This window comes from Poromitra crassiceps (genome assembly GCF_964638095.1).
Source record: "Poromitra crassiceps genome assembly, chromosome: 3".
Classification (NCBI taxonomy): domain Eukaryota; kingdom Metazoa; phylum Chordata; class Actinopteri; order Beryciformes; family Melamphaidae; genus Poromitra; species Poromitra crassiceps.
The window spans coordinates 54,768,252-54,781,428 of NC_139625.1; the positions used below are offsets into that span (position 1 = coordinate 54,768,252).

At 44.2% G+C, this 13,177-nt stretch overlaps 1 protein-coding gene across 1 annotated transcript in view; it reads left to right on the top strand.

The window, feature by feature from the left end:
- Positions 1-10,933, top strand: part of map3k2 (mitogen-activated protein kinase kinase kinase 2) — a gene marked incomplete at its 3' end in the record, with an annotated part of 29,554 nt that extends 18,621 nt beyond the window's left edge. Inside the window, exons 11-17 of the mRNA XM_083633861.1 lie at positions 2,297-2,389; positions 3,671-3,892; positions 4,302-4,450; positions 4,892-5,023; positions 6,039-6,168; positions 8,988-9,165; positions 10,714-10,933. Coding sequence (XP_083489987.1) covers positions 2,297-2,389; positions 3,671-3,892; positions 4,302-4,450; positions 4,892-5,023; positions 6,039-6,168; positions 8,988-9,165; positions 10,714-10,933 — 1,124 coding nt within the window. The remainder of the gene's footprint in view (positions 1-2,296; positions 2,390-3,670; positions 3,893-4,301; positions 4,451-4,891; positions 5,024-6,038; positions 6,169-8,987; positions 9,166-10,713) is intronic.
- Between the last annotated feature and the right edge of the window lie 2,244 nt (positions 10,934-13,177).

Sequence of the window (13,177 nt, forward strand, 5' to 3'; positions counted from 1 at the left end):
TCATGGGGGGCCACATGAGAAACCCAGATTGTTGCCGGCTTATTTTAATTCTTCTATGCTTGTTGGTTGTTTAAAATTGTTTATCCTTATTATACCATTGGTCGTTGGTGTGTTTTGCCCTGCATGATGACTGCATCCAGTGAAAATCACTGACCAGTCTAATAGTGACGTTAGATACTGGGTGTTAAGGACTGTTGAAAACCATAGCTGTGTAACGTTATCAGATAGCGTTTTTTTGTTTGTTTTTTATATTTTTTTCCCCCGATTTTTTAATCCCCCGTTAGTGCTAATTTTAATTTATTTATCCTGGTTGCTGCTCCACTCTCTGCCAATCTGGGGAGAGCCGATATCAGATAGCGTTAGATGGTCTATCTAATAACGGACAGCATAACGTTAGCTAGATTGTCAACAGGTCTTTTTGAAGACGTTAGCGAGTGGCATGCTAACGCTTGCGTTGCTAACTCAAACAGCTACTAAATAACTAGCGATGTCTTTCATGCGTTATTTCGAAACCCACATAGGTTATGCCAAAACCACGCCCTGTGCCCGCCTACGCAGCAGTCAAGCGCCGGGATTGGCCAGCACCAAGTCTTTTGTCTTCTTTTGACAGCTCGAATCTCCCACACCACAAACATTGCACGGCACGCAGCCCAGCGATTTCATGAACCAACTGAATTGCTCTTGAGAGCGGACATTGAAATGAATTATGGTCACATGCATGTCCTTAGTGTATTAACGCTAATGAAAACGTAATACAAGCTTTTAACACATTTCCCACACCACAAACACTGCACCCAGCCCAGCGATTTTATTAACTAAATTGCTCTTGATAGCGGACATTGAAAATAAATGAAATGAAAACATAACACAAGCTTTTAACACACAATCGATTTTTAAACATATTTATTTCAAAACATCATTGTAAAATTCAGGGCTTTAGCGAAAGCTTCAATAACAGAGCGCAGCTGACAGTTTAACTTGCAAATGAAAAATATAAAAAATATAAAATTAAAAATACAATAGGCTACAGCACATAGGCCTAGCTTCTTCTTTTTTTGGCACAGCTATTCATTCCCCCCAGTCCAGCCGTTTGTTCCAGGCCAGTGAAGTCCCAACAATCTACAAAAACATGCAATAATATAAAATCATAGATAAAAAGTTGAATCATACACAATCAATAAAACCAAAAGTAAAGGGTTAGCCTTCCCAATGGCCTAAGGCAGCATCTGTTATTCTGGCCTCATAATAAGCACTGAGGCGGGTGGTCAGAAAGTCAAATAACCGCGGTACATTGTATGCTTTGGTGCGATGTAGGATTTTGTCTTTCAATATCCTAATTGCAGACTCGCTGTAGTTGTTGGTGTTGTTGCTTCTCACAGGAATGGTGTCCCTGTAACGGAACCCAACATGAGCATGAGCGCCTGGCCAATCCCAGCGCTTGACTGCTGCGTAGGCGGGCACAGGGCGTGGTTTTGGCATAACCTATGTGGGTTTCGAAATAACGCGTCATTCATACAAGCCAGCTAACGCTAGGCGCTAGCCATAACTATCGTCTACTGCAGCGGTAGCTTTGTCTCCCGTGTACAAATCCATCGTCTGACACATTTTAATCCCATCTGTTTATGTGACTATTGTCTTGCCAGCCAGTAACTGGCTAACGCGTATCATTACAGAGTAGACACTTTTCTGTCGGTCTTTCGTCTAAACAGCCAGCCGACTGACTGACTGAGCCGAGCCAGGGCCCTTCCGGTGACGAGTCGATCACATGCTTTTTTCAATGGACACCATTGGTTCTGCGCAGTGCTGCCTTCACTACACACACAACACACTGCAACAACATTGAAACTGAGCACGGCATTAAAAATGAATTGAACGGTTGAATTCTGTATTCGCACACGTGCCCCTTATTGCGTTTTACAATTCGCACTATTCTATTTTTAGTAGCAAATGCGATCAAAATTATCGCACTGTCGAGCCCTGATGGTAGAGTACATTACATTTTTGATCGGTGAAGCTGACTACAAGCTATTGACTTGTATACCCAGAATACCACAGATGTGGCAGGAGAAGACAGACATTTTGAAAATTAGCTTGAGGCTTCACTTCATGAGAAAACGACAGACTGCAGCTATTTCTTTATATAAATCAGTGGTGTGTGTGTGTGTGTGTGTGTGTGTGTGTGTGTGTGGATCACATGTATCACATATGTACTGTACAGTCACACTGTGTTATGATAGTGGTTGCAGATGATGCCAGCTGTTGATTGGACTCTTGCCCCCCTCCTCTTCCTTTGCAGAATATGACATCCCAGTGTTTGAGAAGTCGGGGAAGGGGGGAACATATCCTCGGCGATACGGCATCCTCTTCGGCCTTCAGGATTACAGTGATGGTGAGTCAATATGAAGAAGCAATAAGATGTGAATATGATTGTCAATTTGTCATACTATGGCTGCATGAATCTGGCTACAATCATAATCCAAATTATTTTGCGAGATATTGGGATTACAATGATAAATCACTGGCAAGTCATGATGATTTGACTAACAATCTTTTATCATTATTCTTTATTTACAACTACAGTGGCCGTTCCAAATGAAATGAAATCCTTCAATATTGCTGATATAACAATTGTACAGATTAATTGTTTAGCCTATTCATGTGTACCTTGGTTGTTCTTGTTCACTGCAGTTCAGGCTAGTCTGCAAAAGTTTTCTACATTCAATGCTACTCTCTTCATCTTTGTAATTAGAATTGATTGATTGATTATTGATTCCAACATTGTTCCCCCCAAATTTAAAACTCTAAAGGGTAAATGCACCTTTTCTTACTCAGCAGCTATTTTATGGAACAAACTCCCTGAGAGTATTAAGACCCTTAACTCCAGGTTCTCTTTTAAGCTTGCCTTGAAAAAATGGCTGGTTGGCTCCCAAATGTGATCCTAACCTTTTATTTTCCTTTTCTTATGTCCCCTGAATAGTCGCGGTTTTTAAACCCTAGGTAGGTTCCTGTTTTAGTTTATGAGCTGGTCTCTATCTTATTATTTATTGATTGATGCATTCTTGCTAGGTATCTAAATAACCATTCACTAAAGGTTTAAGAATGTTTGGTTTGAGTGTAAAATGTTATCTGTTTGTGTTGTTTTTGCCCGCGCACACACGCGCTCATATCTGCATACAGATTCACTCCTCTTGTCCCACACACAAGGACCACAATGGAAACAAGCCCTCGGGCTTTATTCTGTTTTATTCCTTTTGAGCAATATGTTTTTGTTGTGTTGTCTTGTACAATCCTGCTATTATTGTTTCAATAAAGTTATCAATCAATCAATCAATTTATTTAGGGATGCCAGATTATCAGCATGTCATCCGTATCAGCCGATAAAGGCTTTTAAAGGACATATCGTCATCGACCTGATAATTATGACATTTCTGCAGATATGACAGGCCGATACCATCCAAGCATAAGACGTTTTGGCAGAAGTTTATGACTTTTGGCCTCCAAATGTCAAAATGAATGTGGAAACCTGAATTGGCAAGAGAAAAATACTTTTTTCTTTCAGGCTTCAGTCTAGTTGGACATGTGAAGAACTGTTCATTCCTTGATTCAGTCTCATCTTCTGATTATTCTCCATCTTATTATGCTCTGCCCCTCCTCTTCCTCTTCTCGGCAGGGAGGAAGACCTTCCCTCGGGCACGACGGACCCAGGTTCACGGCTTCCGCTCACCGGTCAACTTCAGCCCCACGGAGCAGTCGCCCAGCACCAGCAGCGGCAGCAGCGTCTTCACCCCGGACCTCGAGGAAGCCCCGGGGCCCGCCAGGCGTCCGCGGAGAGGCAGCGACATCGAGCCCGCCCCCACCCTATCCGTCATGGACATCAGCCCCCCCAGCCGCTGTGAGTCCCTCTGTGGCAGAGCTGCTCATCGCAATCAGAAATGCTTCTATTCACCAAGTGCACATTTCAAGAGAGTTAAACAATACAGGATTGAAGCAACACATGTAGGGCAAAATGTAACAGGACCTCGCATATGGTGCAGACAAAATGCACAATATAGTAAGAATCTTAACTGGGGCAAAGCACATAAAGTCCTGGTAAAACCTAAAATGCATCAACAACTTTCATAGCTTAGAATAACTACTACCCAAACCAAAATCTCCAAAATGAGTCATCCAGCATTTTGTAAAATGTATCATCTATTCTGGCATCCAAGATAAACCGGAAATATGACTGAAGTTATTAGCTAACTAAAACACTTTCGCTAGTAAAAAACAAACAACTGTATTTTCCATCTGTATGTCTCCAGCCCCGCGTGCCCCGACTAACTGGCGTCTGGGTAAGCTTCTGGGTCAGGGAGCCTTCGGTCGGGTTTTCCTCTGTTACGACGCCGACACTGGACGGGAACTGGCTGTTAAACAGGTGCAGTTTGACCCGGAGAGCCCCGAGACCAGCAAGGTGAGAGGCTGCATTTTTGTGTGAATGTTTGCTTTCAGAGATTCAGATTGGCTGTGTCTTTCCTGTTTTGATGATTGTATTATTTCTGATACAAAGCCAACTTTTAGTCCACCCAGCTGCAATTGACAATTTTACATTTTGCTTGGAATAGGACCTCCAATTGATGGTGGATTACCTGCCACAGTGGCAGGTAGACAAATTAAAACAACATTTACCAAATTCACCTGCATTTTCCTTGTCTGAATGACAAAAACTGATTTGATGGACGTGTATGAGTGGATGGAACAGTGTTGGAGTCTGCGCTAAGATTTATTTTTTGTTGTTTTTTTAGCATGAAGGAAATTCAATTCAGAGAAATTCCAGGTAAAGAAATAACAGCAAGGGAGGACAAGCAAATAGAGTTTTAAATGCTTTAATGTTTGTTTGCTTTCTGAAATGTAGGAGGTGAGTGCCCTGGAGTGTGAAATCCAGCTACTGAAGAACTTGTGCCATGAGCGTATTGTCCAGTACTACGGCTGCCTGCAGGACACCATGGAGCGAACGCTCTCCATCTTCATGGAGTACATGCCTGGGGTGAGTGCCGCAAAGACCACAGCCCCGACCCTGCATTCAGCTTTACACACAGGTTAAATTCATGCAAATGCAAGGGATACATTGTTACTAGAGCTGAATCATATAGCATATTTTAATTTGAGCTTAAATATCAAAACCTTTTATGCCTCCGACGGCGATAGCAAGGCCTGAGGCATTATGGATTTGGGTTGTCCGTCTGTCCGATGTTCGTTAACGCGATATCTGAGGAACGCCTTGACGGAATTTCATCAAATTTGCCTCAAACGTCAACTTGGACTCAAGGATGAACTGATTAAATTTTGGTGGTCAAAGGTCAAGGTCACTGTAACCTCACGAATGCCATTTTCAAGCTCGGTAACGCCATATCTCAGTAACACCTTGATGGAATTTCTTCACATTTGGCTCAAACGTCAGTCTGGACAGACATGGATGTCGACTGCTCACTTGTTGGCGGAGGGTATATACAGTATCTGCGGTGCGGTCGTTCTAATTTTAGATGGCTGCTGAAAAAATATTTGCTCCTCAAATGATTGACTATTAGTTCTGATTAATTATCATGGTCATACCTGACAAAAGAAACATGATTACCAATTTAGCCCTTACTGATACAACTTTTTCACTCACACAAATTTCGACTACGGTACATACATTTTTCCATTATAGAGATAAATGTGGATAAAGTTGCACAGCTCAGAATTTAGTACAGTACTTGGGAAATTGGCCAGTTTCTGGCTCAATATCCAGTGAGTGCATCCCAATTTAAAAACTTTAGCCATAGTTTTGATCCTTTCACATCGAATAAACACTCATTTTCCACCTTCTTTGGCTCATTACCAACAATGTGTAGCAGCAACATGTGAAAGATTCTTCCAGACCACCACACCAATGGCAGGAAAACAAAAAGGAAATAAAGTTGCACTGCTATATGCTAATTTTGTTGTTGTTTGGTTGGTTGTTTTTTCTCTGCCCACTGGCCACAGTTCTTCTAATGTGTTCCCCAATGTGCTGCCCACAGGGCTCCATCAAGGACCAGCTGAAGTCGTACGGAGCGCTGACGGAGAAAGTGACGCGCCGCTACACCCGGCAGATCCTGGAGGGGGTTTCCTACCTGCACAGCAACATGATCGTCCACAGGGACATCAAAGGTGAGAGAAGGCTGCCCCCCGAGGGTCGGGACAGTGCACAGCTTCTTTGCATATCCCAAATCCACCAGCTACTCTCACCAATTTGCCAGCCAACTAGGTTTTTAGAATAGAAAAAGACCTTCAAATAATGCTAAACAGAATTACCAGCCACAGTCATAATTTACATCCTGTTAACACTGAATTTTTTTTAAAGTCCAATCAAGAAATTAACTTCTACAAAAAGTCTGGAATTTTGTGGGATAAGTATGGTCAGAGAAATGCCCTCCTCGTAATACATACAACATATTCTACTATATATACTATATAGATACAGTATATACTCTGTCTGTATAAAGATAGACAAGCACTAACTGAAGAAATAACAGACCAGGAGCCAGATAGAAATTTAGATGGAATGCATTTTCAGAGTAAATGAGGGTGGTGTGTGTTGTACCTGCATCCTGCCACTCTGCTCTCTGTTTAGGGACCTGTAGCCTGACACTCTGCTCTCTGTTTAGGGACCTGCAGCCTGACACTGTCCTCTCTGTTTAGGGACCTGCAGCCTGACACTCTGCTCTCTGTTTAGGGACCTGCAGCCTGATACTCTCCTCTCTGTTTAGGGACCTGCAGCCTGACACTCTGCTCTCTGTTTAGGGACCTGCAGCCTGACACTCTGCTCTCTGTTTAGGGACCTGCAGCCTGACACTGTCCTCTCTGTTTAGGGACCTGCAGCCTGACACTCTGCTCTCTGTTTAGGGACCTGCAGCCTGACACTCTGCTCTCTGTTTAGGGACCTGCAGCCTGACACTCTGCTCTCTGTTTAGGGACCTGCAGCCTGATACTCTCCTCTCTGTTTAGGGACCTGCAGTCTGATACTGTCCTCTAGGGGTGCTCCAATCCGGCTAAGCCACGATCCGATCCGATTCCGATTCCTGGGGTCACGATCCGATTCCAGAATCGATTCTCGATTCCAACGATTCTCAATTCCAGAAACTAGAGTCGATTTTCAATTATGTAGTTTTATATTGCAATAACACACAAAGGTAAATATAAGACAAAAAATTACAAATGTATTAATGCTGAACTTCAAATTCAACTTCTGTATTACAGTCAGGGCCTAAATTCATTTTGCAAACTAGGGGGGAATTCCCCCCTTATGTTCTTCAGATAAGATGGATTTATAGGCTGGGGGGATCTGTAGACTTTGAGAAGGATTTATAGATTTTGGGGGGAATACATTAACTCATTCACCGCCAGTTTAGGACTGCCAATATTTAGCACAGGCCAAAGATTTTCATAATTGTTGGTCATCTTTCAAGACCCACAGTAAATTATCTATTAGCACCAGAGTGATTTGCAATACCTCAAAATGAAGATGTACGTCTCTGGGTTCACCAGGGAAAAAAAAGTGAGCTTTTAGCATGTTCTGTACTCTACTTATAGCCATTTATATACACCCTGTTTTCACCCAAAATGTCTCTCTGAGAAAAGAAATTGCAGAAAATGGCATTTATGTACAGCACACAATATCATGCAGAACTCGCTCTCAATTCTTTTATTTTGAACTGTATTGACATCAGACATGTAAATATTATTCATTATGACACAAATGACAAAAAAAAAATATATATATATATATATATATATATATATGAAGTGCTTTTTTTACATTCAACAATACAGTTTGCTCAGTGTGAGTGAGTGTACAGACAGACAGACAGACAGACAGACAGACAGACAGACAGACAGACAGACAGACAGACACACAGACACAGACACACACACACACACACACACACACACACACACACACACACACACACACACACACACACACAGAGAGAGAGAGTTCTGTCCACAGCTGCCTGCAGCTAGATCGCACCTCCTTCCCCCTCCTTCCCCATCAGCGTTTTGCCTCCTCTGCTGCTCGTTTTCCTCCTCTCGTTCGGGCTGGGAGTGGGACGAATGCTGCGACACGAGTCACACGACACAGGAACGGGTCCGCGGCTTGGCTTTGGGACCAGCCGCTGATGGAACCGGATCGATCATGTTCGTCACGGGTTTGACTAGGCAATCCAGGTTCGCCCTGCAGCAAGGCAGCAGTGCAGCGCGCCGAGAGGCGTTTCAATGGCGTTTTTTCCTCTGTACAAGGAAGCGCGTTTCTCTGTTTTTCCTCTTTTCCTCCTTCTTCCTCGTTTCAAACAACAGCTGCGGTATGTGTTTGATAACGTGCTGTCGGCTACCCTTTGAGGATAGGGACCAGATGACATGTCAGAGGCTGGGTAAGTGTTTCAACTACGCGCTGCACTCATAAAAACAAAAACACGTCAAACACGTCTTTGGCGTGGATGGCTATTTCTGATAAGACGTCAAAGACGTCTTTGGCGGTGAATGAGTTAACCAGAGTTCTTAAGTGCAAGAGGTGGTGGCACCGTGGCAGTACAGTACACAAATGACATGAACATTTGGACACTTATTCAGCCGGTATCTTGCATGTTGCGTTCAGGTGCACTGTAAAAACGATTTTAAGAATCGATTCTTGGGAGTTTGGAATCGATCCAGGAATCGTGGCATTAAGAATCGCGATCCTTTCAGAATCGATTTTTTGGAGCACCCCTACTGTCCTCTCTGTTTAGGAACCTGCAGCCTGACACTGTCCTCTCTGTTTAGGGACCTGCAGCCTGACACTCTGCTCTCTGTTTAGGGACCTGCAGCCTGACACTCTGCTCTCTGTTTAGGGACCTGCAGCCTGACACTCTGCTCTCTGTTTAGGGACCTGCAGCCTGATACTCTCCTCTCTGTTTAGGGACCTGTAGCCTGATACTCTCCTCTCTGTTTAGGGGCCAACATCCTCCGTGACTCGGTGGGAAATGTGAAGCTGGGAGACTTTGGGGCCAGCCGGCGGCTGCAGACCATCTGTCTGTCAGGAACAGGCATCAAGTCAGTAACCGGCACCCCCTACTGGATGAGTCCGGAAGTTATCAGTGGCGAGGGTTACGGCAGGAAGGCTGACATCTGGTAAGACCTTGATACAGACACACGCACGCACGCACACACACACACATTCTTCACACACGTTCTAGCCCTGTATCTTTTCTTCCTGGCTTTCACCTTGTTAGCACTTTTAGATAGCTAGATGCAACTGTCAGAGCCACAACAAACTTAAGACACAGGAAACATGACACAAGAGCTGTCACGTCACACACATACACAGACAGACAGACAGACAGACAGACAGACACACACACACACACACACACACACACACACACACACACAATGCTACATTAATTTGCTGTCCTTTGCAGTCTTTGCCGATTAATTCCCTTGAACTATTCTAAATTAATCAAAACTATAATATAATAACTCGGAGAGCACAGGCCTTCAACAAGGATCGCGCTATTATTGCTTGTTTGTGAGGCATGCAAACATGGACCGCTGGCAACGTAATGATGTCAATGTTAATCCTCTGCTCTGGATCCTCAGACAGGTAACGGTAAAGTTTCTAAGGTGAAGCAGCAGTCCAAAGACAGGTTTCAGGCTTAGATGGCGTTTCTCATACAGCAGACTTGAAAAGAAAGCTTGAGGCAGATACAGCAAAGACTGATGTCATGTGAGCATTTTTTTAAATCTTTTTATTTATTTGTTTAAACAAAGTTAAGTAGAAAGAGGTAAAGCGGAGGAGACACAGTACAGGGAAAGAATAGAGCCACCAAAACAAAGGGAAGAAAGAGAAAGAGACAACCAACTACAGCATAGTTCAGAGAATTGGAGAATTGGAGGAGAGTGACAAAATGCAATCTGAGGTAAGAATAGGACAATGTGTAAATGTGTGTCTGTGTAAATAAGAATTTGTTCTTAATGACTCGCCTGTCTAAATAAAGGTTAAATAAAAATAAATAAAAAATGTAAGACCTGTAGTTAAAGGGATAGTTCAGTTTGTTTGAAGTGGGGTCCTATCAGCTAGTTCGATACACTAACTTAATTAGGTACAGTGTTCTGGAGACTGGGCGCATTGTGTAACGAGACCCGGCACTCAGAGCAGCAGCCAAACCAGCTTTTTCTCTGTAAGTACGTGGGGTCAACAACTAAAATGTAATTTAGCCACCTAAAACAACGCCCACCTAAACAAATCGATATCTGTGTACATGCACGCTCTATTTTGACAATTTTCAGCGCTTTACTTTTCCGCAAAACAGCAGTTTCATTCGGCACTGCTTTTTCTCCCAACCGTACAACTACAACCGTACAACTACCGTATTCCTTCCTTCCTCCACCGTATTCCTTCAGTTAGTGTATCGAACTAGCTGATAGGACCCCACTTCAAACAAACCGAACTATCCCTTTAAGATCACTAGTAGTATCCCCCCCAAGTTGAAAAATGAATCCACCCCCCCATATTGGAAAATTTATTTCAGGCACTGAGCCCCTAGCACAAGAACATGTGACTTTTAAGTTTAACATCACTTTTTGTTGACCCCACACCTTTAAAGTAAATCTGACTTGAAGCACACTAGAAGATCCACCATCTTCTGTTGATGTTAATGCCCGTTCCCTTGCCTGCAGGAGTGTAGGCTGCACCGTCGTGGAGATGCTGACCCAACGACCTCCCTGGGCAGAGTTCGAGGCCATGGCGGCCATCTTTAAGATTGCCACCCAGCCCACCAACCCTGTGCTGCCCATCAACGTGTCGGACCACTGCCGGGACTTCCTCAAGCGCATCTTCGTGGAGACCAAGCAGCGGCCGTCCGCTGACGAGCTACTGAGGCACATCTTTGTACATTAACCTGACCCCCAGATCGCCCCTCCCTCCTTCCCGGGACTGCCAGACATGGCCTTACCTGATGGGGTTTCCCTGCCTCTGACCCCGCCCCCTCCAGTTCCATGCTGAAACCCCATTGGACCTTATGGAAGAAGGGGAAGGAGGGTGTAGGTGCAGGAGGGGGAGGGGCGGGTCTCTGTTTATAAGAGACTGCCATAGAGGATTTCTTTTCAACGTTGCACCTTAATTTCACAAAAAGGGGGGTAAGCACTTCCCCCTTTAAACGATGAAAATAACTATTTGAAAATATCTCCTTTTTTATGTTTGTACGATTTCTCTCCTGGAACGTCCCCCCCCCCCCCCCCCCCCACTCCCGGAGTGGGTGGTATCGGTGTTGTGGACCTAGATGGTGATTGGCTCTGTAGTGGCCCCTCCCCCTTCCCCTCCTTGCTTACCCGACCCCAGAATGTACTCTCCTGCCAAAACCCAGAGTGATGGGTGAACCTGGACCCGCTGCTATAGATGAAACAACCCAAACAGGAGATGCAGAGAACACTCCCCATCCCCAAAACACACCGATTTCACCGACCTGCTCTCATCCCTTCTTCCTTTTCCTATCTCTCTCTCTCTCGCTGTTCTTGTCTCTGCTTAACTGTCTGTCCTTCCTTCCTCCTTCCTTCCCCTCAATCTGCCATCTTTGTTCTTTGCCGTGTGCCTTTTTTTCCGTTCTTTTCTTTTTTAAACGCAGTGTAAGGGAACGTGTCTTGAGCTCGCGGTCATAGCTCGAGGGGTTCGCTCAGCTTTTTTGCCTCCCAGATAAACTGCCTTCACACCATTAGCCCGACTCCAGCTGATCTCAGTTCAGCCCTTATGTCCCTGCCTTTTCTGTAACAGGGATCCAGCCACCAACCAAATCCTGGTAAATGTTGGCTGCATTTTGGGAAGTCTGTCTACTGTACCAGCCTCTTTGGCAGGTAACCAAATATCCTTAGTTGACTGGTAAAATAGTGAAGGTGGCGGGTGAATTTCAGGATGCACCCTCACAAAGAACGTTTCCTGCCTTGGTTGAGACGTAGCACTGAACGTCGGTCCGTCAACTCACCAAAGTAGAAACCCTCGGTATTCACACGCAGGGACTGGTGCCTCTACTTTCAGCCCTTAGAATTTGAACCGTGTCCAGTTGCCTCGACACTCTTCAAGTGCATCCTTCCCTCCTCTACGCCTCGGAGGTATTCAGTAACCGGATTGGTCGGAGACGGCTTCCTGCTGCATGACATCAGTCTTGTCGAGGCAGATTGAGGAAGGGAAGCACGAGAGATGGATTAGCAGTGAGAATTCAGTTTTACAGGTTAGTGAAGATGTTAAAATAGCAGAAGTGATCGGTGAAGCTTGGAGTGTTAAAGGAAATTTTCTGTATTTTTCAACCTGAACCTTATTTTCGTAATTTTTACTAATTAGAGCAGCATTTTTTTTAAATTGATGTAGTATTGAGCGAGATCCAGCTGTGCAACGGGCTGTAACCAAGGCGGTCGGGGCATAGCCGCACCGTGCATGTACAGTATGTTCTGTTAAGAGCTTATTTCTGCCACGCACACAGGCTCATATCCTTATTATAACACATGATACAGAGAGAAATGTAAGCGCTTCTATTCACCTCCAACTGCCTGCTGATCCTGGGTCTGTGAAAACCGTGAGAGTCTCAGGGGAAGCCGGGAGCTGCCAAGTTTCACTTGGAGTAACCGACAGTGTAGCTGAAAGATTAAAAAAAAAAGTTATGGCTGAAAATGTTATAGTGCTGATTTCGAGAATATAGACAAAGCATTTGTCGGATAAAAAAATGAAGAACCGGGCATGGAGAGCAACAGGTAGAGAGAGAGGGGTGAACATGCTGCTGCAAAGTAATACAAGCCTTTATTTTCTCTCTCTTTTACAGTAACAATCTGAGCCTGTGTCCGTTGCTAAAACAAGCTTGTTTAGTGGATGTACGTCCATGCTGCCGAGACAGGAGGGGCATGTGCGCACGGTGGATGCGATCTTCGTCAATACTGCACCAATTTCAAACATTCCTGCTCGCATTAGTTATTTAAACACATAAAAATTCTAAAATAAAGTCCAGGTTGAAAAATACCGAAATTCTCCTTTACCTGAAGGTTCAGCTGATGAAGACTGTGATATAGAATCGGTTTGACTACTGTTGTCAAAATGTACTTAGTGTAAGTTGCTTTGGACAAAACAAAGTGTCTGCGAAATGGCATAATGTAATAATAT